The sequence below is a fragment of the Bombus pascuorum genome, chromosome 8 (assembly GCF_905332965.1).
Source record: "Bombus pascuorum chromosome 8, iyBomPasc1.1, whole genome shotgun sequence".
In the NCBI taxonomy this organism is placed as follows: Eukaryota; Metazoa; Arthropoda; class Insecta; order Hymenoptera; family Apidae; genus Bombus; species Bombus pascuorum.
This window is the reverse complement of record NC_083495.1, coordinates 9,121,384-9,146,629: the sequence shown is the minus strand read 5'-3', so window position 1 is coordinate 9,146,629 and position 25,246 is coordinate 9,121,384. Positions and strand designations below refer to the sequence as shown.

Genomic DNA, 25,246 nt, shown 5'->3' with positions numbered 1-25,246 from the left:
AAAAAGGAAACGAACTGTCACGCGAAAACCAAAAAACGCAAAGAACATGTCGAAATTATTCCGAAAATTGGTGTGGTATTTTATTAGCTTTTTGCAGAAATTACTTTTAATCTCGAGGACCCGAAAACATTTAATCTGTTTCGGTGCTGTGTACAACGGATTTATATTGTGTTCATAAACGCTCAGAGACCACTTATTTTAGCACAATATTAGATTAAATATCAAACTTTTTAGGAAATAACTTCTCCTTTATTTCATATGGATTAGTTCAGAATTTTAGGTAAATAATGTTTCTCGATTAAAATAATATTATTACGAAAGAAAAATAAAATAACGATAGAAAAGTGTACAATAACATTTTTGATGAATAATCATGTAAGAATGATATACCGTGAAAGTTTCAAAATTTGAACAAATTGTAACGTTCCTTTACAAACTTCTATAGGAAAAGCTTATGCAAACATGAAAAATAAAATTCAATTTTATAATAATATCGATTTTTAGTTGCATACTTAGGAATTATTATTATTATAAAAATTTTTATTTAAAAAAGAAGTCTTTACACACAAGTAATAAAAAATCGTAAAATTATGAAAAATATTGGAAAAACGAAGGGATTTGACGCAATCGCAGACATCCTTGTGATTTCTACTATAACGGGTGGAATTTTCTGGATTAACTGGCCAGGGATTGCTCGGCCCCTAGCGTACCATTGAACCTCATTCAAAGTGCAAGAGGAGCAAAAGCGAAATGAAAGGTAATTCAAGAGCCAAACTTCCGAAAGCTGCGTTTGCATTTAGCATCGGCGTCATTTATGCAGTGTCAAATTAAATGATTCCGCCGAACAAAGTATTAAAATTACAATCCTTTTCGTAGCCATGAACCTGCCTGTAGTCTGTTAATTTGCATAAAAAACACCGACTTCTATGCAAAGATATTTCGACTAACAAACTTCTTGGAAAATATTTATTTTTTCGAACACATCGACTTCAGAATTCAGTGGTACTTACACGCAAAATGTACTTTACGGTGTGCTATTAAAAAATTGCTTACACATGAATACAGATTTATGTGATCGTACGTAATATATGTTTGTAATAATCAATACTGTTAATACGCTCTAACATTGCATAGAATTTTAAGCCAGGTAAATGAAATCTACCTACTCGTATTATTCAATATTTCATTTCAATTTAATTTCAATTTATATTTTATGTTTTATTTAGTAATGAATTTATACGAACTATTTGTACTTAAATATTAATAAGAGATGGATTGAATTAAATACATACTGATTTTATGAAAATATTACTTTATTGCCAAATTCTTCGTATACAAATTTACAAGATGGTAAAAAGAGAATGTTTTCTCAAAAAGAAGCTTAAATCTGTCCTCCTATTTTTGCATTTAATGTGTTACAAAATACAATCGTATATTCATAAAAGCAATATATACAATATGTATTACATCAAAGAAATACTAAAACCTCCGTTGATTAAATACTTAGTTTTCATATATACTTAATTTCAACGTTTTAGGTGCCCGTCCCATCCGGATGTTAGTATTTTTTAAGTTTCACAAGGATGTATAATATATTGGTACAAACACCAACATGTGAATTTCATTTTTTACACGATTTTGTTGTTTTCCAAGCCCATACCTAAAGAAAATTAGTATAAAGACACTAAGTTATGCTATACCAGACGCAACTTCATAAAAATTAGTGAAAATTTTTCTACCTCATGTCAGGAGGAACATCCAAACTGCACGCATAAGCAGAAGCTACGTTGCCCGTAAATATCTTCTTACAATGTAACAATTTTATTATCTATATATATGCATGCTAGCCACTTTCGATTAAAAGAAGGTAGAACTGCTGGTATGTTATTTTACCCGAACAGATATCCCCCTGTAAAAGATATAAGTAATTTATTATCTATGAAAACTGACATTTATAAAATTCTGCAAACAACAAGGTATGATACATATTATTTGAATTTATTATATGTTAAAAGAATTTAAATATGCATACATACCTTCACCATTATGGTTTATGCTACTAAAAAGCAATAAATGCATAGTATGTAGGAACCACCTAATCCGTGAAATATCCTCTATATGTCTCTCCCAAATATAAATTTGTACTTCTGATATGAAACATCTGTTGGGGTAAATGTACCTCAATATGCTGTGGTACATAGGAAAATGATATACATATTTAAAAGTTATGTAATACAGTGCTCTCTTGAATGGATTTCCTTTTCTGCTTCTTTTGCATAGTATTACTTCTAATTCTGCAGTTTCCTCTTCAGTTGGTCTGACAATTGGTTTTCTATTCACACATGTACAAAATGAATCCAAAAATCCTTTAAAGCAATATCATCATTTCTGTGACATTTCCTTTTGTCAGCCCTTAGTTTCATTCTCTATAAAATACATTTAGGAAAACCTATAGTCGCATCGCAGTGCATGACTACTTTTAAGATTTCCTATATGCTCTTATTTATTATATTACATATCATAACTGACAAACTTACTTCTTTAATTTTTACATTGGAACTCGCTTATATGAGCTTTCTCAACATATCCAAAAAGTATATTTTTTTACAGCACCTTGTTGCCATTTAAATAGATTTTCTGGACCAACGTCGAGTGCAAATAATTCTTCATATGCATGATTGTACATTATGTCTTTCACAGTTGAATCAATGTGGTTCATACATGACTTACTGTCAATTCCCTACAGCGTAACAATTATATTATGTTAATCACTGTATCGTTTAAAAGAATAATATCAAAATTATTTATAATTTCACATAATTCTAGTTGAATCAATACAATATATGTGATAGGGGTAATCTTTAGTCTATTTGCATCGAAAGATAGAAAATGTATTAATGAATACTCACCGTTGATATCATTTCTGCTACAAAACAAATCATGTTTACGATTCCAATTCTTGCTGCCATCCGTATACGTCCAACAACGTGCTATCTCCGTAAACTGTCTTCCATGCATGCAACTTCTGTTGCCAGTGCTGCCACTATGGAGTTGAGAATGCTACATAGATATGACATTTAATTCTTTTTCGTATCCCACGTTTTGGAGCTCAGTTAACCCCCATATCAGTTTCGTATCGCATGCGATGTTATCGGTTCAGCACGGAGAAAGACTACAGCGCAGCTGAGACGGCAAAGTGTAGAATCACGAGTATTTTAAAGAACACGATTTCATTTATTAAGGATATAGTTTATCCCAATCGATCTATATTCAGATTAAAATGTAACGTAGAAGAATCAGTTCCACACAGCAAACGGATTAAGTTTAAAATATAAGCGATCGAAGTAACAAGAAGATCTCAATAAAATCTCGTTCACTTATCTGAATGATCGAAACTGGTGGGAACGCGCATAAACAGGAGAAGACGCGCGGGAACAGGATATGGAAATATTTGATTCATTTATATTGCTTTATTTATTTATTTCATATGGAAAAACTTCTAATAGAGAACAAAATTATGCTATTTCAAGAGGCGTATGTAATGGTGCAAAGAATTTTTTTACCGACATTTACTGTACCTCGTATACATACCATTTACTAAAATTAATATGAAAAGAATTTGAAAAATGTGACAAGAATATGTCGTACAGGAATTATGTATCATCCGTTGTAATTATTTCGTACAAAAGAAAATGTAACTATACCTCTTATTTATATATTATATAGCATCAAATAATATTACACAACAGTTTAAAAATTGTAAAAGTTTCAGTATTAATTATATGCATTATATGATTACGTAATGACGAGAAGGCAGAATAGTAGACATTTCACAGTTATATAACTTCACATGTTAATGATTTATTAACTTATTTTCACATACAATAGTATTATGCGTGAACGATCAAACATTGTATAAACAAAATTTACAAAATAAAGTATAAGTCTTTACAGCTAAAAGCTACTAGTAGTAGTGGATCACATAGCTTCATACTTTTCCTCGGACAAGCAAATATTGCCACCCGAGGCTATTCCATTTTTTTTTTATTTTATGCTCTATCTCTCATGTATATATATATATTTATTTATATTTATATATATATTTATACTTTGTATTTATATTTGCATTTATATTTATATTTATAATCATATTTATATTTATATTTATATCCGTATTTATATTCATATATTTATATATATAGTCGTATTTATATATATATAATATATATATAAATATCATGCCAAATATATTAAATAAGCTAGCTTTCCTAGTTTTTTTGTCCTAGCACGGAATTTTGGGAACGCGGAGGATGGGAATGGGATTGCAAAAAGGGAGTGTCCATGAAGTGGAAGGGTAGTATACTGTATACATACATATGTGTAATATGCTTTCCGTGTGTCGTGTGTTTCTTCTTTTCATAGTACAGACGTATATTACACTCATTTAGATTCAACGATCTTCTATCTTGTAAATATAAAATTATTATCTCTTATTGTAATACCACTGACGAAATGATATCGTAATATGTATAGCTATTATCTGCGTCAATAGTCATATTGTACACCAAGAAGTGCATCCGTCTCCTAAATTTGTTTTACACGGCAATCGTGATTACAGTTGGATCGTTTGTTCCTAAGGAGTTTAATCAGTTTTTCGTTTTTTCATTTTTATTTTGGTGCTTCTTAAATCTATCTTCGTTCTCCAAAATTTGCATTTTCGATCGTTTTCTTTTTTCTTTCTTTTTCCGTTTTTTGTTAGTTTTACCTTTATTTTCATTCTATTCCTCACATTTTTTCTCTCTCACTCGTTTCCTGTCATTCTTCCCAAATTTTTTGCTCTTTCTCTCTCACTCTTACAATACATTACGCGACAATAAACAAAAGTCGCCCTGCACCCCATTCTCCTCTTTTTTTTAGATCTCTCTCAAAACATAACAAGCGAACGAAACGCTCCATTAAATATAACTACATTTCCCTCATTTTTTATTTATTTTTTGATAAATAATAATAGTAATAAATATTTGCCAAAAAAACTCGTGCTCCTCAGTCACACTTTGATAACTATCGGTATATAGTTCTCCAAAAAATTTGTTTCCCGCAATTACTAGTCGTACCGCTTGGCTAAACGCGCTAACTATCTTTAGTCACTGTTTGATCGTACCCGTCTAACCGTCGCAAGAAGAAAAGGAAATGCAAAAAAAAAAAGAGACGATATATAAAGTATCGATTAACGTAGGCCTCTTTTTTACATTATCGTGCTCGCAATCCTCTATGTTTATCGATTCGACGTTTGATTCGTATCGAGAAAAAGCAACGCAGGTTGATGTTTGGAATTTTCAAACATTTCTTAACCATGACTCTTATCACGATTTTATTGAAAAATTTTATTTTACTAAGAAACAAAAAAATTAAAAAAATAAGAGAAAATCGCGGAAAATAATAGTATATAAAAAATTTGATAAAAATACAAAGATAGATACATATATATATATATAAGTGTTTATTACATTTATTTCCGTTAAAATTGACTTTTCTACGAAAACAAATCTCAACTAGAAAACCCGACAGGCCGGATAATGATTAGTAAGAGTATCGTCTAATAACTAAAAAAAAAAACAAATATGAAAAATTACACTTATAAAAACAGTGCTATGAGCTACACACTTCAATCGTTTTTTAACGATATTCATACACTAATAAAAGGTCATGAAGTGACATATAAACATACGTATATGTACAAAATTGATCATCTAAAAATATTGAATCGCGATTCGTTTTATTATTCGATTTAAAAGATCAAAAACGAAATTCATTTATAAATAAAAATATTCGCACTGATTGAAGCATGGTTCTCCTTAAAAAGTATCTTCTTTTCTATCCACGTTGCTTTTTCTGCAAGCACATTGCTGACCAAATCGGCGCAGCTTCTTTTGTCCAATGATTCGCATAAATACATATTAAATAGTGCGCAGTTCGACGGTTATCGTACAGCGATAATTACCGATAAGGCGTATGTATAACTATGTACAATACGGAAAATATACAAAGGACGTCGGCTCTACGGTGTATACATACTCTCGATCATAAAGATGTTTGATTCTTGCGTACATTACGTTACTGAGGTAAGTCTTTACTGTTTTTTTTTTTTTTACCTTTTTTTTTCGTTTTCGTTTTTTTAATAAATTTATTAATCTCCCGCTTAGCGCGTGAATACGCTGCGAAGAAAGGACAAAAAACCTCCCCCTCGTGTTGACTCGACCTCTGGATCGATGTTACGAAATTAGCAAGGAGCCGCAAGACAAAATTACATTCCGCCCCACGGCTACCGACTGGGCGAAGGAATCGAACAATAAAATTATAAGTGTCTTATGTTTAAACGGTCCCATGTTGTGTAATAGCGATGCCAGCCGTTTGCGCGTTTCCTATCGCACGCTCCCCATAAAGTCTTTTCGACACCCGTGTTTCTCATTATTATCTCATTTTATTTTGCTTTCCATTTATTTCCCTATTTCAGAGAAAGCTATATCAATCGTCATCGAAAATCGTCATCCGCGGCCGGTGATATGTCTTTCGCCACTGATAAAAAAAAAAAACGAAAAATCTACAAATCTGAGATAATGCATCATCTTGGTCTTCCTGAGGCTCTAAGTGTCTCTTTGTTGCTGCGTTTTGCTAATCGTCTCGTTGTTAGTCGTCGATGAAAACGAGACTTTTGAATATGAACGTGCTTGCGAGGAAAGGCCCGACGACATGAAGTCCTGCCGCGAGCTTTTGATTTTATTTGATGTACCGTCGTTAATTAGAGGCGCGTGAACAACCAATTAGGATCGATGAAGTAAATGTGAACGACGAGACTTCGTAAGCGAAAAACGCGGTGTTCTCTGTCGTTCGAGTCACAACGATTATTCGTTGCTAGAATAGATAATAGAAGAAAACTGTTCCTTAAAAATTCGTACACTGTTCCACTCGTAGTTTCGAGCAGCATAAACATTAGTGGTCCTTGTGTTTAGAATCTTAGTTAGTCCCATTCGACTAACTCAATTTTTTGTCAACTATTTGCATAAGATAAAACTAACTTCTCTCTTTCTCTCTCTCGCTCTCTCTCTCTCTCTCTCTCTCTCTCTCGCTCTCTTTCGCTCTCTCTCTCTCTCTCCATAAACTGCTTGATCAAACTTTGAAAATTTATTATGTTCGTCTTCTCTAACCGTAGTCATACAAAACTTTATATTACGTATCAAATGCTTTAATTCGTGTTATGAAAGTTATTGTTTCATATCACATATCAGAGAAAATATTTTTATCATTTAAGTTTGTTATTCGAGAAATTCCATTTGTTAATTTATTTTACTTTAACGTTACGTTTCAAAACTCAGAACATTCCTTGAATTTCGGTACAAATTATAATTTATATTGTTACACGGCTACTTATAACTGCTATTTTCTCTAATATGTAACTTAGATAAATATGTTTATATATCGTTGTTTTTTTACAGTATTACAGAATTAATCGAAGCGATTTGATCAAACAGTGAAAAATCTAATGAATTTATTACCATTCTCCCTTTTACTGTAAAAGTGACATTTATAACTAAACAATTTAGAAAATGATTATTGGTCCTCAGAAATTTTGGATATTTTACATAATAATATTATATTTGAAAGGTTTTTAAATTTCCTTCATAGTAAAACATTGAGACCAGTTACAAAAATGACAGTTACAAGAATTTGCAAGAGGTATAGAAATTTTGCAAATTATTTAATTTTCCATCAGAAATACCAACTATTTCTGTCTACACGTTCATAGTATTAGCAACGAATAATCGACAGTTTATGGAATTCATTCGATTGAGAATGTTCTTCTTCGAAAGTCGAAGTGACGAGTCATCAAAAAAATTCGCGCAACCCTCTTTCTCTTTTGATACTTGCATTTTCTTTATTGTCTGTCTGTCGTGTGTTTAGATCTATTGAATGTCTTTTTTTTAACACATTGCTTATCAAGTTGTTCGAAACCAAATTTCTGAAAGCATAATTCTTAGCAATTTAGTCGAACTTTACACAATTTGCACAATAAAAATAAAAATGGATCGACGTAAAGATTTCACAGATGAAAAAATCATTTGTCGCTTTATTGACATATTGAGAAATTGAAAAATTGTTTTAATCATCTCAGATTGATAAGCAACGTATTAATGTCGTAAGGTTTTCCTGGCTCGAAATCTTTTTTCATGGACAATGGCTCCTCGACCAGACACTCGATCAAATAAAATATCCATTTAATACTCGTATATCCTACTAACTTTTAAAGATTCGCTCTGTATGGTTTTGTACATATTTATGCGTACATGCTTTCAAAGGAACATTTCTCGCGTCTCGGAGTTAAATTGTGCGCTGAATAACGCGGTATAGTTTTGGATTTTCGCGACCATATAAAAATAAAGATGAATTACACGCTATCGTACGATTGAGATTAAAAAAAGAAGACAAAAGGAAACGTTAAAACAAAATACGTGTTAGACACGCACTCAGAAAGAACGTGAAAATGGAAAAGTGTTCTCGCATTGACTTTTTAATTTTTTTCGGCGTTCTACTCCTCTTTCATTGTGTTCTTTTTTTTTCTTTTTAATTTCTTGCTTTTTTTTTAACTAAAATTTACTTTAGGTTACTCGAAAGACTCGTTTCGTTAAAAGTGGAAATTCAGCGTGTGTCTGATTAAAATCAAATGATGACACTTCGCAGAGACCTCGAGTTTTTAATTAATTCGATCGTTTGTTTCTTATGTACACTTGATTCATTTAGCTTTTCGTTCATAGAATATCGAACCATGGCATCGATACGTTACTTTACCATCTAAAGAATATATCGTTAGAAAATTATTACGCGGATCAAAAAACACCGACTGTCTGTGGCCGGTTGAGTTTAAAAAGAGTTTCAACGTGTCGAGACTATTCGATATTACAGCGCAACACGATGACGTCCCGGTAAAACAATTACTCCTTGTATACTTACGTATAGCCATTTAAAAAATGATTGATTGAAAACGGTGATTTTTTTCTATAGGTACTGTGATGTTGACTCTTTCGCAAAAATATCATTTAAAAACTACACATACTCGTTTCTATATCTTCAATGCAAGCGTAAACACACTCGCACGTGGTTTTAAAAACAGGAAAAGAAAAACGAGGTGACGCGTGAAAGTGTGTTCGTCATTCTAAAATCGAACACCTGATCGTACATTCTAACTCGTTACATTACACGTATTTTATGTAAGTCTTGGAGATACAAATACCTCTTATGCCCCTTATCACACATCCTATATGTCTGTGAATGTTAATGTAACATTCGAAACAACGTCTCTAGTTCGAAAGTTGCAAGAATCGCTTATGTTCGTTTACGCGAACTCGCAGAGTATATCTATCTCGTTACAGCTCGAGTCAGTGAATAAAATACATTCGTCTTTACTAAATCTACGTTCGACAGAAACGTGTCAACTAAAAAAAAAAAAAAAAAAAAAGAAAAAAAGAAAAAAAAAGGCTATAGTTTGCATAGTATTTTTACAATTGATGCACCAGCTAGGTAAACGTGCACCACTTCCTCGTTTCTCAAATAAAACTTTCCTGTATCACTCAATGATGGTACTATCTGTATGTAACTATATAAGTAACACGAAGACACATATTGTAGGCCAGCTCCACGCGATGTCAGATCGGCCATAGATACATAATATATTTTTTTTCCACTAATGACTTTCTAATTGCATGATTATTACATTTTTACAATTTTCGCCCATTTTCCTGCTAATTCTGGCGTTAAAGAAAAATATTTACGTGTACGTGCTTTGATGCGCATAGATAATTCAACAATTTCGTTTCGGTAATATGTCCTGTAAATTTTTTAAAATATTCTTAACAAATTAAAGATCTAACAGATTCTACTGTTACGATTTACACGATGTTCGGCAACAATTTGCTTCTTGAATTAGCGAGTGATCGACAGTTCGTAAAGAATTCAACTTTGGAACAGCAATGCTTAATAGGAAAATGGTGTTTGCTAGAATTACGCTCGCTAGCAGCAAATTATTGCGAAGAAATAACGACAAACTATCCTATATCACGTCGAGATATATCTCGACCGACTTTCGATCGATAAAAATCTTTTGTAATTCGATTACATAATATTTTTCATTATTTCTACGTTCAGTCGCTTCGATCACATTCGATTGACTTTTCTGCTTCCTGTTCCTCTATTAACATATGTATTGAACGACAAAATTCATCAGCATCTCTAAAACTTTCATTCCTGGTATCATCGATATTTATATACAAGAAAAATAAACGTGCTTGTGTGTCACAAGAAAAACGTCAAACAAATTATTCGTATCTACTTTTATCTACTTTTGATTCTATCAGGGCAACCGTAAGAATTTTCGAATATTATGGATTCGACATTTTGTTGCTTTCAACAAACTGGACCACGATATTGATTTCTCCATTTTTTTTTTTTTTTTTTTTTAAAGAATTATACTTATTTACCATTCTGTAATTTCTAGAATTGAACAATTCTTATTTACTCCAATAGAAGAAAAATGTATGTACAACAATTAATTTCGCTTATTCTACGATCTTCTCATTCAACAATCTTTACTTCTGCATTGCGACTTCTTCTATCCGTTATATTACATATCAACCATTACAAGAATTTGAATCCGTATCACACTTACTTAGAAGATCCCAGATAATGTAAAATAACCGCATTCATGATTTTACATAGTTCTATAATACAATTAGCTCGATATCGTTCAATTTTACACAAAGATATGATCGCAATACAGAAGACAATATTGAATATATCAAATGAAAAATTTGAAATCTATTTCTCGTAAAGCTTTAGGAAAATCTGAAGCTCCGAGAATTGTATTCGATAATATCAACCGTGTTCGATAAGAATTATAAAGTAGCGCATCTTTATAAAATTTTGACTTGTCGACGTACTCGATTAAAAACGTCTCCGATATTAATCCTATCGAATACAACACGAAACTTCCATACATTGTCAGCGAAAACAGTAAATCGTCTGCCGGAAATTTAGAAAACAACGTAGAACAAGTCGAGTGCCGAAATCACTTAATAACAAACGCTTCGACAGCCTCTTCGATTTTTCTTCGTACAGAACTGATCTCACCGTCGCATCATCGTAATCTAAGTTGAGTCGTTTGAGAATCAATCGACACGGATCACCTACACTCTTTCTGCTCTGCTGTAACAGCATTCAAAGATCCGATAGACTTCTTCGAAGATCTTTTCCCCTCTTGCTTCGAAGCGCCGCCGTTTTCCGGTCCCCTGCTTCCGGTCACTTTACAGGACCTGCCGGTGATCTTCTGATCCTTATTTGACTCCGTGACTTTGTCCAATTCCGCCATTGCTTCCTGTATAGCGTTCTCCAGTTGCATGTTCAATTTACGACTTCTAGAAAAAGAAACGGGGCAAACGAGAAAATCGTGGGGTTAGTCGAAAGGAACGTTCAGTGCGTCCGGATACGGTTTTGGTGAGCAACAGCAAAGCCGCGATATGTCTAGAATGCGCTACGCAGCTACGACACTACTTTGCTGATCGGGGATTGGTTAAATGAATCGAAACAATCATGAATTGATCAAGGAAACGGATGTAAGACTGCTTACGAGTTGTTGAAAATTCTCTGTTTACTTTTTATAGGAAAATTTTGGTAGTTCTCGAACATTAACTTATTAAGAACCAAACATTCGAACGATATATTCAAGTTATGCAAATGCAACAATATCGAAAGATGTAAATGAAGTAATTTACGCTACGGGTTACATACATAAGTATCCGGATATCTTAACAAGAATATACGATTGATAAGAAAATGTATAAATTGAGGGAGAATTAATAACTAAAAACAATATTTATCATTTTATCATAGAGTCACTGGATAATAAACTTTAGTCATTTGTTTAAAAATTATATGAAACTTCAATAATGTTACGAATATTTCAATTTTCTTAAGTATACTTACGAATATAGGATTTAAATGCAAGAAGAAAAAGTGACAAAACATTAACCACATCTTTGAAATTCTCTTGCTAATTAAATTAACTTAAAAGAGATTGTAAATTAAATGTCGCGTTAATGCAACGTTGGCCCTTAATACGTTAATCATTCGTGTCTTCAAACAGTCTTAGTTCTGCTTTAAGTTTCTGAACATCTTTTCCTTTTCTTTCTTAAGCAAAATAAAAAAACAAATAATTGATCCATGGAGGAATTAATTGCTGTTTGGATATACGATGATTAAAATTTGGATGTTTTAAAGTTTACTAGAATTTACGCCTTTTATTTCAGCTATTGTTCCTCCAGTCCAATTAATCGGCAAAGCGAAACAAAAAAAAATTTTTATCGAACATATAATTGCTTTTTCCAACTGTCGATAAGAGTTTCGATTCAATCAAACAAATTTAAATATCCGGCTGTCGAATCCTCCATAAGCGGATTTGGAACGGCGAATGGCGTTATTATTAAAAGATTCTCAACCGTAAATCTGTCACGTCCATTTTTTTTTATCCGATATTTTACACGCATCACAGACTGCATCCACATCGAAAAGAATTTCATAAAATTTTACCGATATTCGTTATCTGCCGTGTAACCGTGACAATAAACCTTTTTTGTAAATGATATACGAGACTACGAAGAATTTACTACTAAACAAAGAATACAGAAGTTATATTTAAACAGCAATACTAAGCGATATAAATAAAATTGCATATGTGTTTGCAGAGTGTAGACTAAAATACGTCTAAAAAACGCGCAACTGCGATCAAAGGGACAGAGTAAAAGCGTTTTCCAATAGGGATCTTCTAAAAGGGCTACCTTAAAAGCCTTCTACTGTTAAACGAGTGTCGTGAAATTAACAATCGCAGCTACGCACAGGTTTTCTTATATTAAACAGAGATTCGATAACATTGGCTGTTGGTTTGTTAATAAATGCTTGACAAGGTTGATCCATTTATAAATTATTGCGTATGTTATAAATGTAATCATACGTATAAAATAGTATAAAAAATATTATATATTGTTAGTAATTAGATACACGTATGGATCAACTATGTAAAACACTTATCAATCTTAATTTGATATACTTTTTATCTGTCTCGGGTATGATAGGATAAACGATAACAAAATACGAAACAGAATCGCGTTATTTATTTTCAGTTGTAAAAAGTTCAATTGTGCGACGAATATATTGTGGTTTTAAAAATAATGCCTCTCATAATATTCCAGTGATAGGAAAATCTGAACTGAACAGAAAGTTATTTATTATTTTTGTTAATCCTTCAATCAGAGTCGCCTCATCCAGATTGTTAAATTTTTTAAATCTGTGGATTTTTATCAAAACTTTAATTCCTCCAGCGTAACGGATAGAAATGAAATAAATAAAAGAATAGAAAGAAAATGATCTTTTACAAGGTATACATTTTATACCGTTTTTCTATGTATTTCTGTTCCAAGTTGAAAGTTTGTATCGTAAATCGTTCCTATACTGGATATTAATAAGTGCATATTTATGTAGCGATTTTACCAAATCTATTCGTATTGTCTCAAATCAAAATTGCAAATTAGAAAAATGGACGGTAAACAATTTAACCACATCCTGTACAAACGAAGGACATTATTGAAAAAAAATAAGACACAGATCTATTTGAAAAATGATCACCGATACGTCCATACGTCTCATTAAATATAAAATCCAGAAACATAATACGAAACTCTTCTAAAAACGAAAATATCAAGATCAAATCTAGGATAATAATATAACATTGAAGGATATCTAAAAGAGATCATGCGACAACAAATATACATTGTTCACAACTCGTAAAAAGAGACACACGATAAACCAGCAAAACTTATAAATCAAACGAAACCTTGGGAAACGCGTCGTATACCGTTAATCGTTTCGTAAATGGTGATCGTTTATCCCCGCGGTACCCATCGTCCCTAAGAGGGCTCGATAACCCGTTTTTGATAAGTTGATCCCCGAACGAGGTGGTGCGACTCACTTCCTAAACTTTTTTCGCGCACGGTGGTGCGCCTCGAGGCCTTCGGAGAGGGACTTGAGAGCCTTGACCTCGACTTGGCTCCGACCGCCCCCGCCCCCGTACCAACGGACCCAGACAGTCATGGTGCCCGGTGGGCCCAAAGACTCGACCTTGCCCGGCCAGGCCGGACTTCCTCTTGCGGCGCCCCATACTAGCTCACCCACTTCCAGTTTCCTCTGGCTCTTCTCCTCCGACTTTGCCTCCGTTACTAAAGGGTTTTGAAACAATTCACGGTGTTTTTCTTTCGGTTTCTCTATTGTTCTCTTTTTCTCGCTGCACGCATTTCTCTTTTCACTCTCGCTCTATTTCACGCTACCTCTCTTAGCCACCAGACGGTGATATGTATTTCGATCTAGCGCGGTGAACAGATGGTGAAACCAGACTTGTATCCGGGAAAGCAGAACGAGCATCGGGGGATCGTGAGATTTTTCATTGAGCTTCCAAGAGTAATCTAGCGTAATCTACTCTCGTAATTTAGCGATCATTGAAGTAGTAAACGATAGACAACATTATTGGTATGGTACCGATAAATACATTTTGAATTCTGTTCTGGAATTTATTTAAAATATTACGATTTCAACCCTCTATAGGTGGAATTTCATTCACCTGTGAGAAAAGGCATTGTAGAAGATTATAACTTCTTGTTATGGATAATTGCTATAAATAGCTCTTTTCATATATAGTTTTATGTATAACGATTGTAAAATATATAGCTTGATAAAAGCGATATAACTTTTGCATATAAGAAATGCAGCGAGAAATAAGTGAAATAAAAATTAAAAATTGTAAATGTATGAATAATATGTAATATTCCAAATTATAGCGAGTTGAATATTATATATTAATTCGAATAGCGTAACTGGTATAAAATTTTTGTGTTACGCGTTTCACAAATATTCTGCTTCTTAAAATGTGGTAATTAATAATAATAGCAAACTGCGAATGTTTATGCCAATTCGTATATAAAAAATAAAACCAGAACAGAAATTTGTTTCACCTACTAAATATAACTATTATGTACATTAAGTTGTATATTTTATATGTTTCTTCATACAACATGCATTCGGTACATTTTTTGCAACTGTTCTCATAAACGCATAAATATCCACCGCTTAAGTATCGGTTTAATTTCGCAACACGATCCCGCGAGCTTTCGTCTAGTTAAGATTGTGTGTTAATTTTGATCGATAAGTGCATGACGCATAACAGCGAAATGAGTATGCTCTTTGTGCGTGCCTTACGAATGGGATGAATTACTCTGAAACATCCTAACTGATACCACTACGTCTGTATTTGTAGGGTTGTTTATTTTGAAATGTGCTCCTTGCTCGCGCGTGTGCTCGTTAAAAAATGATTAGTAGCTTCATACAAACGGTGGTAGGCGAGATCAGTGGCAAAATAAGGTATCAGATGGTTCGAGCACATGCAATGACTTCGTCCATCGATCTCTTCTATTTCCGATTCGACAATTAAAAAATAAGTCCTACTCTGAGGAATGCAACCTGTACGCTTTCTTTTTGTAGACGTTCCGCGTTACTCGATATCATACTCTTCCGTACGTTTTCGTCCGTAACTTGAATTGTGAATACATATAACTCTACCGTAGTGATTCGATCGTAAAATAACAGATCCATAAAATTCATTGGACAATAATTTTTTGTTATTTCCGCAGGTTCAAACGGTGAATCGGTCGAATCGTAAATTCCAAACTCTCGTTTGGAACGGCGAATTACGAACGTGATAAAGCCGCGGATTTACGTGACAAATTTTTGCGCACGCACGTCCCAAGTTCACAGGCGCGGCCAGAGCGAAAACAACAATTCCCTCCCCAAAATATTATGCACATGCGACACGAGACACGTGAGGATGATTATGTACAAGAAAATGACCGCAACAAATAAGACCGGTGAGCCACACCCGCGCCGAAAATGAACGTATGACTGAAGCCCCTTGGCCCCTTCAGTGATATGTGACAATTACGTGGACAATGAATATTAACAAACCTGACAGCCAATTAGTACAAAAAAAGTAGGAATGTGTATGGAATAAATCCTTATGAAAATTATTTACAATTTATTAATTCAACGTCACCGCCGTTACATCTTTATAGCAAAGCATCGAGTCTCCTCTCCTGGCATCTTTTAACGAACAAAAATGTTTAGTATTGACACCACTTACCTGCTTCGAATTCTTGTGAAATATTGCAACGAATTTTTATTTTCTTTTCTCTTTCTGGTTGAACAATAATACAGTCCAATGATACATCGAAGAAAAATTTTGTCAAGAAAAAGTTATCGTTTGAAAAGGAATATTTTACATTTTCTTTGAATTCTTTATTTTGTAAATAAAGAATATTATGATCTTTGCAAGGTAACATGTAAGAAAATTTTTAAAAACAAAAAATAATATCTTTTATCGAAAAGAAAATATATACTCCTTTTCTAAAAATAAATTTTACTAACATCTTATAGAAACTGATTAAATGGACGATAAATCTCGAAAATAAAATCAGGCGTGGAAATATTTTTCTCTTTTGATTATTCATATTAACTTTGGAGATGAGTAAATCTTGGACATTGCTTAAAAAGCGTTACCAAAGCGTATACAATGCAACAAGCAATAATTGATCATGCCACTATGCATGCAGCGAACGAAAACAAATACTGAGCAAGCACACAAACAATCGTAAACTAACGTAATTATGTACATAACGGAACATGCTTTGTACAAAATACGAGGTAGCATGAAGGAACGTTAGAGTGTAGCAGATGTATGTCTAACTAAAATATTGACCCTTAATTAGTACCATTGGATCACAGGTAACCCACAATATTTTAGAATAAATTGCTCAGTTTTATAGTACTTCATTTTTATTTTAAAACTTTATTTTATTAATTATTATACTTATATTTACTAAATCTGGAATTTCATTCTAAAATATAGAACACAATTTAGTGACTACTGTAATAACTAAACGTACTCCAAATTGCCACCTATGGACCAACGGTACCAATCGAGGACTAATGAAAATGTTAGAGTTAGAAGGATTCTTAATACTAACAATCATTCTATAACAATCATCGACAAACAACGTGAAATCTTCTCGTTACGTATAAATTATTTCATAATATTTCTAAAGTTATACCATGCATAAAATTACATTCCTTATCAATGTAAGACTACTGTCAGATACCACTTTGATAAGATAACTTTCATAATAAGACAATTCTATACAATCGTTCTTCGATTCTATACAAAATATACAGGATGTAAAAAAATCAATCTTTAACAACCAAATTTACTAATTATAGCATAATTTATTTGAAAGATCGTTCGGAGCTTTCTCGATTGAATTAATGTGTTTTACAATAGTAACACAGTTTTCACGTCAACAATTATCAAAGTTGATTATCAAAATGTGGCTCGATGCTAATATCCGAGCTACTTATATAACTAATATACGATTAATATCTAAAAATACCATACAATACTGACCATCTTGGTCTTCATGCAGGGTAGAATGCATGGAATGGATGGAGTCCAGCTTTCGCTTGATTCCGCGGCCGAGGGCATGTTCCCTGCCCTCGCACCTCACTGTGCTCACCACACCTTCGGCTTGCTTCAACGTCTCTGACGTATAGATCTGTCAAATACAACTGGATCAACTCAGGCACAAGCCTACCAAGTCACATGCTAATATCATTTCAATCTAATGTCTGCCAAATCGCTCGTTTCGTTTCGATAAACCCTTCGATTTCTCCAGCAAGATTCTCATCATTCTTTCGACCGAGCGTGAAAAACATAAGTGAACAGAATGAAATTGTATAAAACAAAGAAAATAAAAAACAAACCAAACTACTTGAACAGAGAAGAATTTTTAACTCAACTAAGTAATGTACAAAAATGTATAATAAAATATTAACGCGATGAGCGTTCGAAGAGCTACTATTATAGAAAACTTACGTTTTCTACGCTATCAATGGCCGAATTAATATGGCACGTTCAAATTTCATTCTTCGAGGCATGCAAACGAGAAATGATACCAAGATAACAAAATCCAAACTCTGATTACGCATGCTCATTGCAAGGTATTTTCTCTTTTATTTTGAACGTTTAGGAATAATGTATGTCAGATAATTTTTAGCAAAAATAATACTGTTTAGCAAAAATTTATTTTTTCTCTGTTTGCCATTATAAAGAATCATGTATCCTTTTTTTTTTTTTTCTTAGCAATTCTTTAACACACGATTAATCATACAAGTTACATTATTGCAATTTATGCTTTAAATAATAATGCTAAAAAAAAAGCGAGCTGAACATCGTCCGGCCCACGAATTATCTACGCGTAAAAATTAATAACGTTAAATACAAACTAATTACAAACTTAATAGTACTCGATTGAAACGTGTATTATGCCCTTGCAAATAGGGAATGCCACTGGTTATGTAATTGAAAATGTACAAAATTAATTAATCGACCCGTACGAAAGAAAGATGCTCAATCCTCCGACGATGAGTCAGTCTCCTCACCGTCGTCAGCTTCTTGCGCATATACGAATTGATTGTAAATGTATGGATTCATATAGGCCTGCTTACTGGGCGAATAGTTCACGACAGCAATGCTATTAGGATCAGACCTATAGTTATACAAATGTGGATAAAGCCCTGCTGATGTAGCGATACCGATATTTACAAATTTCTGATAATTCTCGTCTTGTGAACAATAAGGAATACCGATGTTCTGATTCTCCAAAGGTTTTTCTTCCGAATTTTGATCTATGTCATCTTGCTCCGGAAAATGTTGTGAAACTTGTGACTCAATTTGATCGGTTTCGACGCAAGATTTTGGATCGAATTTTGTTTGAGGTAACATAGTGTAATGCGCATGATCTGGCACTAAAGCTTGCTGTCGATAAACGTTCGTATTGGGAACATAATGCTGACTATGATAGAGGATCGGCTGATAGTGACCATGACCTACAACCGGCAACGTATTGACGTCAACCTCTGTATAAGAGACGTCCGTCATTTCTTTAGTGACGCTTAGGTGATCTTCGACAGGATTCTGGTCCATTGTGTCTGAATATATGGAATGATTTGGTGATGAAGTGTCCATATGCTCCTGTGAGTCAACGTATGTGTTTTCAGGGTGTGTCGTATCGGCTGGCTGGTGCATGTCTGTTAGAGTTAGATGACGGTTGACCTGCTCTACATGGGTACCAACCTGGATCCCAGTAGTCACCGTCGACTCCACATATGTCTTTCCATGGAGACCTGGCTGACTAAGCGTGATTTCTTTCGTGGTGATACCTTGAATTCTCCAATCTTCCGAAGCCACTGGTACGTCGCCTGAATCCGGTTCGCTACTTGATACGCAATGAACCATTGGCTGGAAATTAATATTTTAACGCGTTCAGTATATTAGTTGAGATACAGATACAAGCAAGGCAATGTTATATATCATGGTCTTGTTTTCATTTCAATAAACAAAAACGCATTGAATGTACTCAGAAATATTTTTTTGGTACAAGTAGATTTTGTTTTAATACAAAATTAAAATAAAAAATCACACATATTAATTATATATATTAACGGTTCTTTCATATTTCTCTTAAATTAAAAAAAAAATAGAAAAACATAATTAGTCTGAAATTATATATAATTTAAGTTGAATTAAATATAAAGGAGCAGGTATGCCAGGCTTAATCTTATAAATGCAATAAATGTAAATTATATATTCACAACGTTTACTTCTTTTCAATCTACGTTTGTTCACATCGCTTATTTAACCCCATAGAGTTTTAAAATACTTAATTCTACTGAAAAATATTTTAATTACATGTATATTAAATAAATAAATCTATGATATTCTGTAAACATCCAAAGATATATTTAACATTATGACAATTGATATATTTCAGAAAATTAATTTCTAAATTACCTATTATGTTTTTCTTCTATGTTTTTATTGATTTTATTGTATTGAATAATGCAATATTACCGTAGACGACGAGTGATGTCTAGCTGTAATTGGCGGTGCAGGTGAAGCTGCTCCATGCGTTGTAGTGTCCACGGCAGGACTATTCGATCTTTGACTATTCCCTGGACTGTGCGTGGTAGTATCCGGCGGCGATCCTTGTCTCATCATAGCCGATTGAGCCATATTCGCTTGATTACCAGCTGTCTGAGTCGAAACAGAATGTCTTGCCATCAGAGGACTGTGTTGATCGCTCTGTTGAGCTGTTTTCTCAACAACAGTCGTACTGCTACTGGCAAGAACGTATTGCTGTTGTTCAACGTTCTGCTCCGAAGACGGTGAATTCACGCTACTTTTTGGGGAAGTGGGCGCCTTTCCTTGAATCATTCCAGAACTCAAAATATACGATTGATTATGATCAATGTTTAACGAAGGATCGACGGTGGTTCCATTAGAAGCTGCAGCTTGAAAATTAGGTATCTGATTGTTAGATACCATGGTTGTTTGTTGCTGCACGATCGTAGTATTTTGCTGAACGAATGTTGTGTTCTGTTGATTAGGGGCCGATGAAACAGCGATATTCTGCGCCGTCCCACAAGGTACCATCAACGTCTGTCCGTTCATCTGTATGAATTCTTGCTGACCCTGCATGTTTGTCGGTCGAACTTGCGAGGCATTAAAAGTCACTTGCTGGTTCGGACTGACATTTGCTACTATCGGACTCAGTTGATTCCCAAACGACGTTGTTCCATTTACTAAGAATTGGCCACTGTTCGGTGAGAGGAATTGTGCGCCAGGACTATGCTGTTGAATAATTTTTCCGCCGGTTGCTTGCGGTGCTCGAATGACCATTCCAGCAGGACCAGCTGCTAAAATACTCTGACTCGGATTGAATATTCCACTGTGGCTTTGCACCGGAGTTAACACGTTCTGACCGTTCACGTTCTGTATCTGCAACTGCATACCGATGTTTCCTGTGTCTTGCAGCAAGGTCGCCGTTCCATCAGCTGACATAACCATACTTCCTATACCAGGAACGATGAATTGTTGAATAGTAGGGAAATTTTGCACCATACCAGCAGCTCCGTTTAATAAATTCACTGGTTGCAGAAGATTTATTTGCTGAGCTGGTTGAGGATTCGTGATAATTTGTTGAGCATTGAACTGAGCCGATGTTGCACCGGCCTGACCATTCATTACCAATTGAGCTGGTGCTCCACCCTTGCCAGGAACAATTGTCAACGCCTGCAGCATCGGACCGCCTATGCTCTGAGTCTGGAAGTTCTGCTGCGCAAAGTTGGACTGCGACTGCATCAGCATGCCAGCATTCTGTTGGGACGAAGCGATATGCAACATCGAGGCCACTGTCTGCGGATTCGTCTTTCGTTTTTTGTACGCTTTCTTTTTGCTCATTGTTGATTCGGGTGATAGCAACGCCGGTTGCCGATTTACCATCCCTTGATTCGCACTGACGTTTCTCGTAACGTCCTGATTCGCATCTAGAATTGACTGAGCATTTTGTATCACGTTTCCAGTAGCGACAGTTAGATGCGGTATTTGAACGTTCTGACCTATACTGTCCATCGTCATGACACTAGGTTGTATAAGTACAGGAGTCTGAATAGTGTTGACGAGCACCGTGGGCTGTCCAATAACTTGCTGAGCTACGCCCACGGCAGGAATGACCTGACTGACAGCTCCTGTCACACTGGTGACCATAGGTGATACTGACAATGGTGGCATCGAATTAGAGTTGGAAATGATTTTTGGAGGAGGTGGTGCCATTACACCGTTGATTCCTGAACCCGTGCTAGCCATTATAAGTTGACCACCATTAGACACTAATATATGACCAGGAGGTAAAGTCGATCCAGCAGGATGTTTTAATATTCCGCCTGACGTAAGAACATTATGAACTTGAACATTGGACTGAGGATGCTGTTGGGTTGGTTGTTGCTGCTGTTGCTGACTTTGAGGTTGTACTGGTGAATTGGTACTGGCCTGAGGTACTTGTATACTACTAACGACGCTTTGAACCATCTCCAATGGCGATTTCGACACACTTATCGCTATCGACGATTGACTATTCGGAAGAGAGGACGTCGTAGTAACAACAGTGGTTGGTACATTCGTTAAGGTTGTCGAAGACGCTGGATGCTGTGATTTATTCGAGAGTATATCTGGTATAGCGGGATTTGGTATTCCAGAAGGTGTATTTATCGAAACCGTAGCGGTATTCGCTCTTCCAGCTAGCACAGATGTGATGGTATTACTGCTAACCGTATGGCCGCTTGCCATTGTGGTTATTACCGATGACGTACCAGCAAAGTGATTCATCGGTACTCTCGAAACTGCATTCACAGTATGAGGATGTGGCTGGTAACCATCCAAAGACGACTGTCTCGTGGTTTGCCTTTTTGTTATTTGAGACGTCATGCTGTCTGAACCGGAGGTGGATGATTGCGACGATGGCGTACTAGAAGGAACTACGTTTGAACTCGTTGTAGCAGAGCAAGGCGTCTCCGCGCGTTGCTCTGGCGCAACACTACCCATCGAAGACTGTGAGGGTTGTTGAGCCTGAGGCGTTAAAGGTTGAGATGGCACCTGACCAGACGTAGAATGCGAATGAGGTGTTGGCGGTTGCGAGTAACTATGCGGCGTCGACGGTTGCGACGAAATGAGACTTTGAGGCGTTGCCGGCTGCGATATTCCAGGTGTCGACGAAGCTGGCGTGTCCGAATTCGCTGGACTGTTCGTACCAATCGGAGATCCATGACTGGTACTCACAGTACCACCCTGGATCGGTCTTGAATCAGCTTGCTGTTGATTGTTCTGATACTGTTCTCCAAACGTGGACGATGTAACAGGATCCTCGCGTTGATCAGAATGCATCAGGTACTGACGTTGCATTTGTTGTTTATATTGATCCTGCACATAAGATTGAGTATCAGCACTGGTAACACAGCCTTGGCAAGGACTATTCTCCGAATCTGTTCCTCCACTGCTCGAGGTGGGAGTCATGCTACTGTGTACAACAACGGGCGAGGTTGCGTGATTTTTCACAGAATTAAAGGTCGATGTGCTCGTGGGGCTGGCGCCGGAAGAAGGCTTTGGTTGTGGAAGATAAGTGTTATTAGGCAAATGCGAACCAAGACTCGTTTGCGATATTTTCGAATTATTGACAATTCCCACTTGAGAGCTACTAACACCGGTTTGCCTTGATATCGTGCTATTCAACAAAGCAGTCTGTTGCGCAAGGTAACCGCTGGGGTCTTCCAAAAATGACGGGCCGCTGCTATTGACGGTCGAACCAATTTGATTACTATTCTGTTGGTTTTTCTCGTTGAATTCATCTATTGGACTCGAAGCTGATTGATCAAGGCTATTGTTTCGAACATCTGTAACGCTATGCTGGCGCTGTTTCTTCACCATTACTTTACTGGGTTTGGCCTTCTTGCGCGCAACTTCATCGGTCCAAGTGGATGCTTGTGGAATGTGGTGATGTAGAGGTGGAACACGATCGAAGGAGTTACATGTGATGTTCTGGACTGTAACGAGAGAAGGCTGATGAGAACCCGAAGCTGACCGATTTTGTTGCCAAGGGGGCGTTCTCGAATTGAAATGCACGTTACCGGATTGCCCGTTTGGTCCCATTCCAGACTGCGTTTCAACAGCATGATTGGTATTCGGGCTCCTTCCCGCTACATTAGATAAAGCGTATTGTTGCTGATGTTTAACATCTACGATAGCTCCTTTCGAAGCATCGAAATTTCTCACAGGATATTGAACCTGGTTCTGGGCGTACATTCGTTGCATATTTTCGTGAGAATTATTCGATAAATTCCCATTTTGTACGACATGGTGCCGTTGTACAGCGTGATTGTGCAGCAGAAGTTGTTGTTGTTGTTGCTGCTGCTGCTGTTGTTGTTGTTGTTGTTGCTGCTGCTGCTGCTGCTGCTGTTGAATTTGTTTCGCATTCAAATCTTCATCCGTCACAGAAGGAGTACGATTATGTCTGTTCTGCATATCAGCAGTATTCATCACGGGACCAATTGTTTGTTGTTGCATTACGTCTAACGAATGATGATTCAACTGTTGATTAGGATACTGCGGTTGCACGCACACCTGAGATACTTGTTGTTGATGCTGATGCTGCTGTTGCTGCTGGAGTTGTTGTATTTGCATTTGAAATTGATCCGCTGGTTGTGCCTGCATTACGTGTTGATTGGGTTGATGCTGTTGCGTTTGTTGTTGCAGCTGATGTTGATGAATTTGGTGCAACTGCGGATGAAGAGTAGATTGGGCTGTTACTTGTGAGGATTGCATGTGATGCACATAATTTTCTGACGAATGTTGAGGGTTGTAGTTTCCTGATTGTTGATCAACTTCTTGAGTCAAATGCTGCTGTTGTTGTTGCTGCTGTTGCATCTTATGCTTCTGCATTTGTTGCATGTGCAATTGCTGTTGCTGTTGTTGCTGCTGCTGGTTCAAATGGTCCTGCTGCTGCATTATGTGTAAAGGCTGCTGATTTAATTGATTAAGATAGTGAGGAGCTTGCTGTTGCGTTAACTGATTCACGACCGTGTTTTGATGTTGTTGTTGTTCGTGTTGCTGTAAAATTTGCATATGTTGCATTTGCTGATGATGAGGCAGTAACTGTTGCTGCTGCTGTTGTTGTTGAGATATATGCTGTTGCATAAGCTGTTGCTGCTGTTGCTGCTGCTGCTGCTGTTGTTGTTGTTGCAATATAAGCTGTTGATGTTGTTGTTGCAACAACTGTTGTTGCTGCTGAGTCATATTGTTAAAATTGGCGCCCTGCTGATTCATGATCAGGGAATTACCCATTAACATCCCCGACATATTGTGCTGACCTAACCTTTGCTGAGGATTTCTCGTTACACAGCCATTTATATCTTGTGTTTGAGAAGGTGAATTTAATGTTTGATGACATATCTGCTGATTACTCTGCTGAACTTGCAAATTGGGGATCGCAATAGGCCACACCTGGAATACGAAAAACATCCACGTGTAAACATTATACCATATACATAATATTCGACATAATTACAAAATAATAAAATTTACCTACTAATCTATTTATCTATAAAGATTTATCTATTACACATAAACTTATTATTTACAATAAACAGACTGTAATTATTA

The 25,246-nt window shown here is 35.6% G+C and overlaps 1 protein-coding gene and 2 long non-coding RNA genes across 4 annotated transcripts in view; all 3 read right to left on the bottom strand.

Moving 5' to 3' along the window:
* Positions 1-1,310: 1,310 nt before the first annotated feature.
* Positions 1,311-2,206, bottom strand: LOC132910155 (uncharacterized). Its single transcript, XR_009658700.1, has 3 exons — positions 2,037-2,206; positions 1,740-1,909; positions 1,311-1,660 (listed from the first exon to the last, which is right to left on the bottom strand). It is a non-coding gene; the product is annotated as an uncharacterized LOC132910155 (long non-coding RNA).
* Positions 2,207-2,217: 11 nt separating this feature from the next.
* On the bottom strand, positions 2,218-3,137 carry LOC132910154 (uncharacterized). Its single transcript, XR_009658699.1, has 3 exons — positions 2,910-3,137; positions 2,534-2,740; positions 2,218-2,426 (listed from the first exon to the last, which is right to left on the bottom strand). It is a non-coding gene; the product is annotated as an uncharacterized LOC132910154 (long non-coding RNA).
* Positions 3,138-4,724: 1,587 nt separating this feature from the next.
* The window catches only part of LOC132910002 (mucin-2-like), a 708,972-nt gene continuing 688,450 nt past the window's right edge, over positions 4,725-25,246 (bottom strand). For both annotated transcript variants that reach the window (XM_060965343.1, XM_060965344.1), the window contains 5 exons: positions 20,108-25,087; positions 19,331-19,495; positions 17,603-17,750; positions 14,069-14,315; positions 4,725-11,462 (listed from right to left, as the gene is read on the bottom strand). In XM_060965343.1, coding sequence (XP_060821326.1) covers positions 11,231-11,462; positions 14,069-14,315; positions 17,603-17,750; positions 19,331-19,495; positions 20,108-25,087 — 5,772 coding nt within the window. In that variant the 3' untranslated portion in view covers positions 4,725-11,230. The remainder of the gene's footprint in view (positions 11,463-14,068; positions 14,316-17,602; positions 17,751-19,330; positions 19,496-20,107; positions 25,088-25,246) is intronic.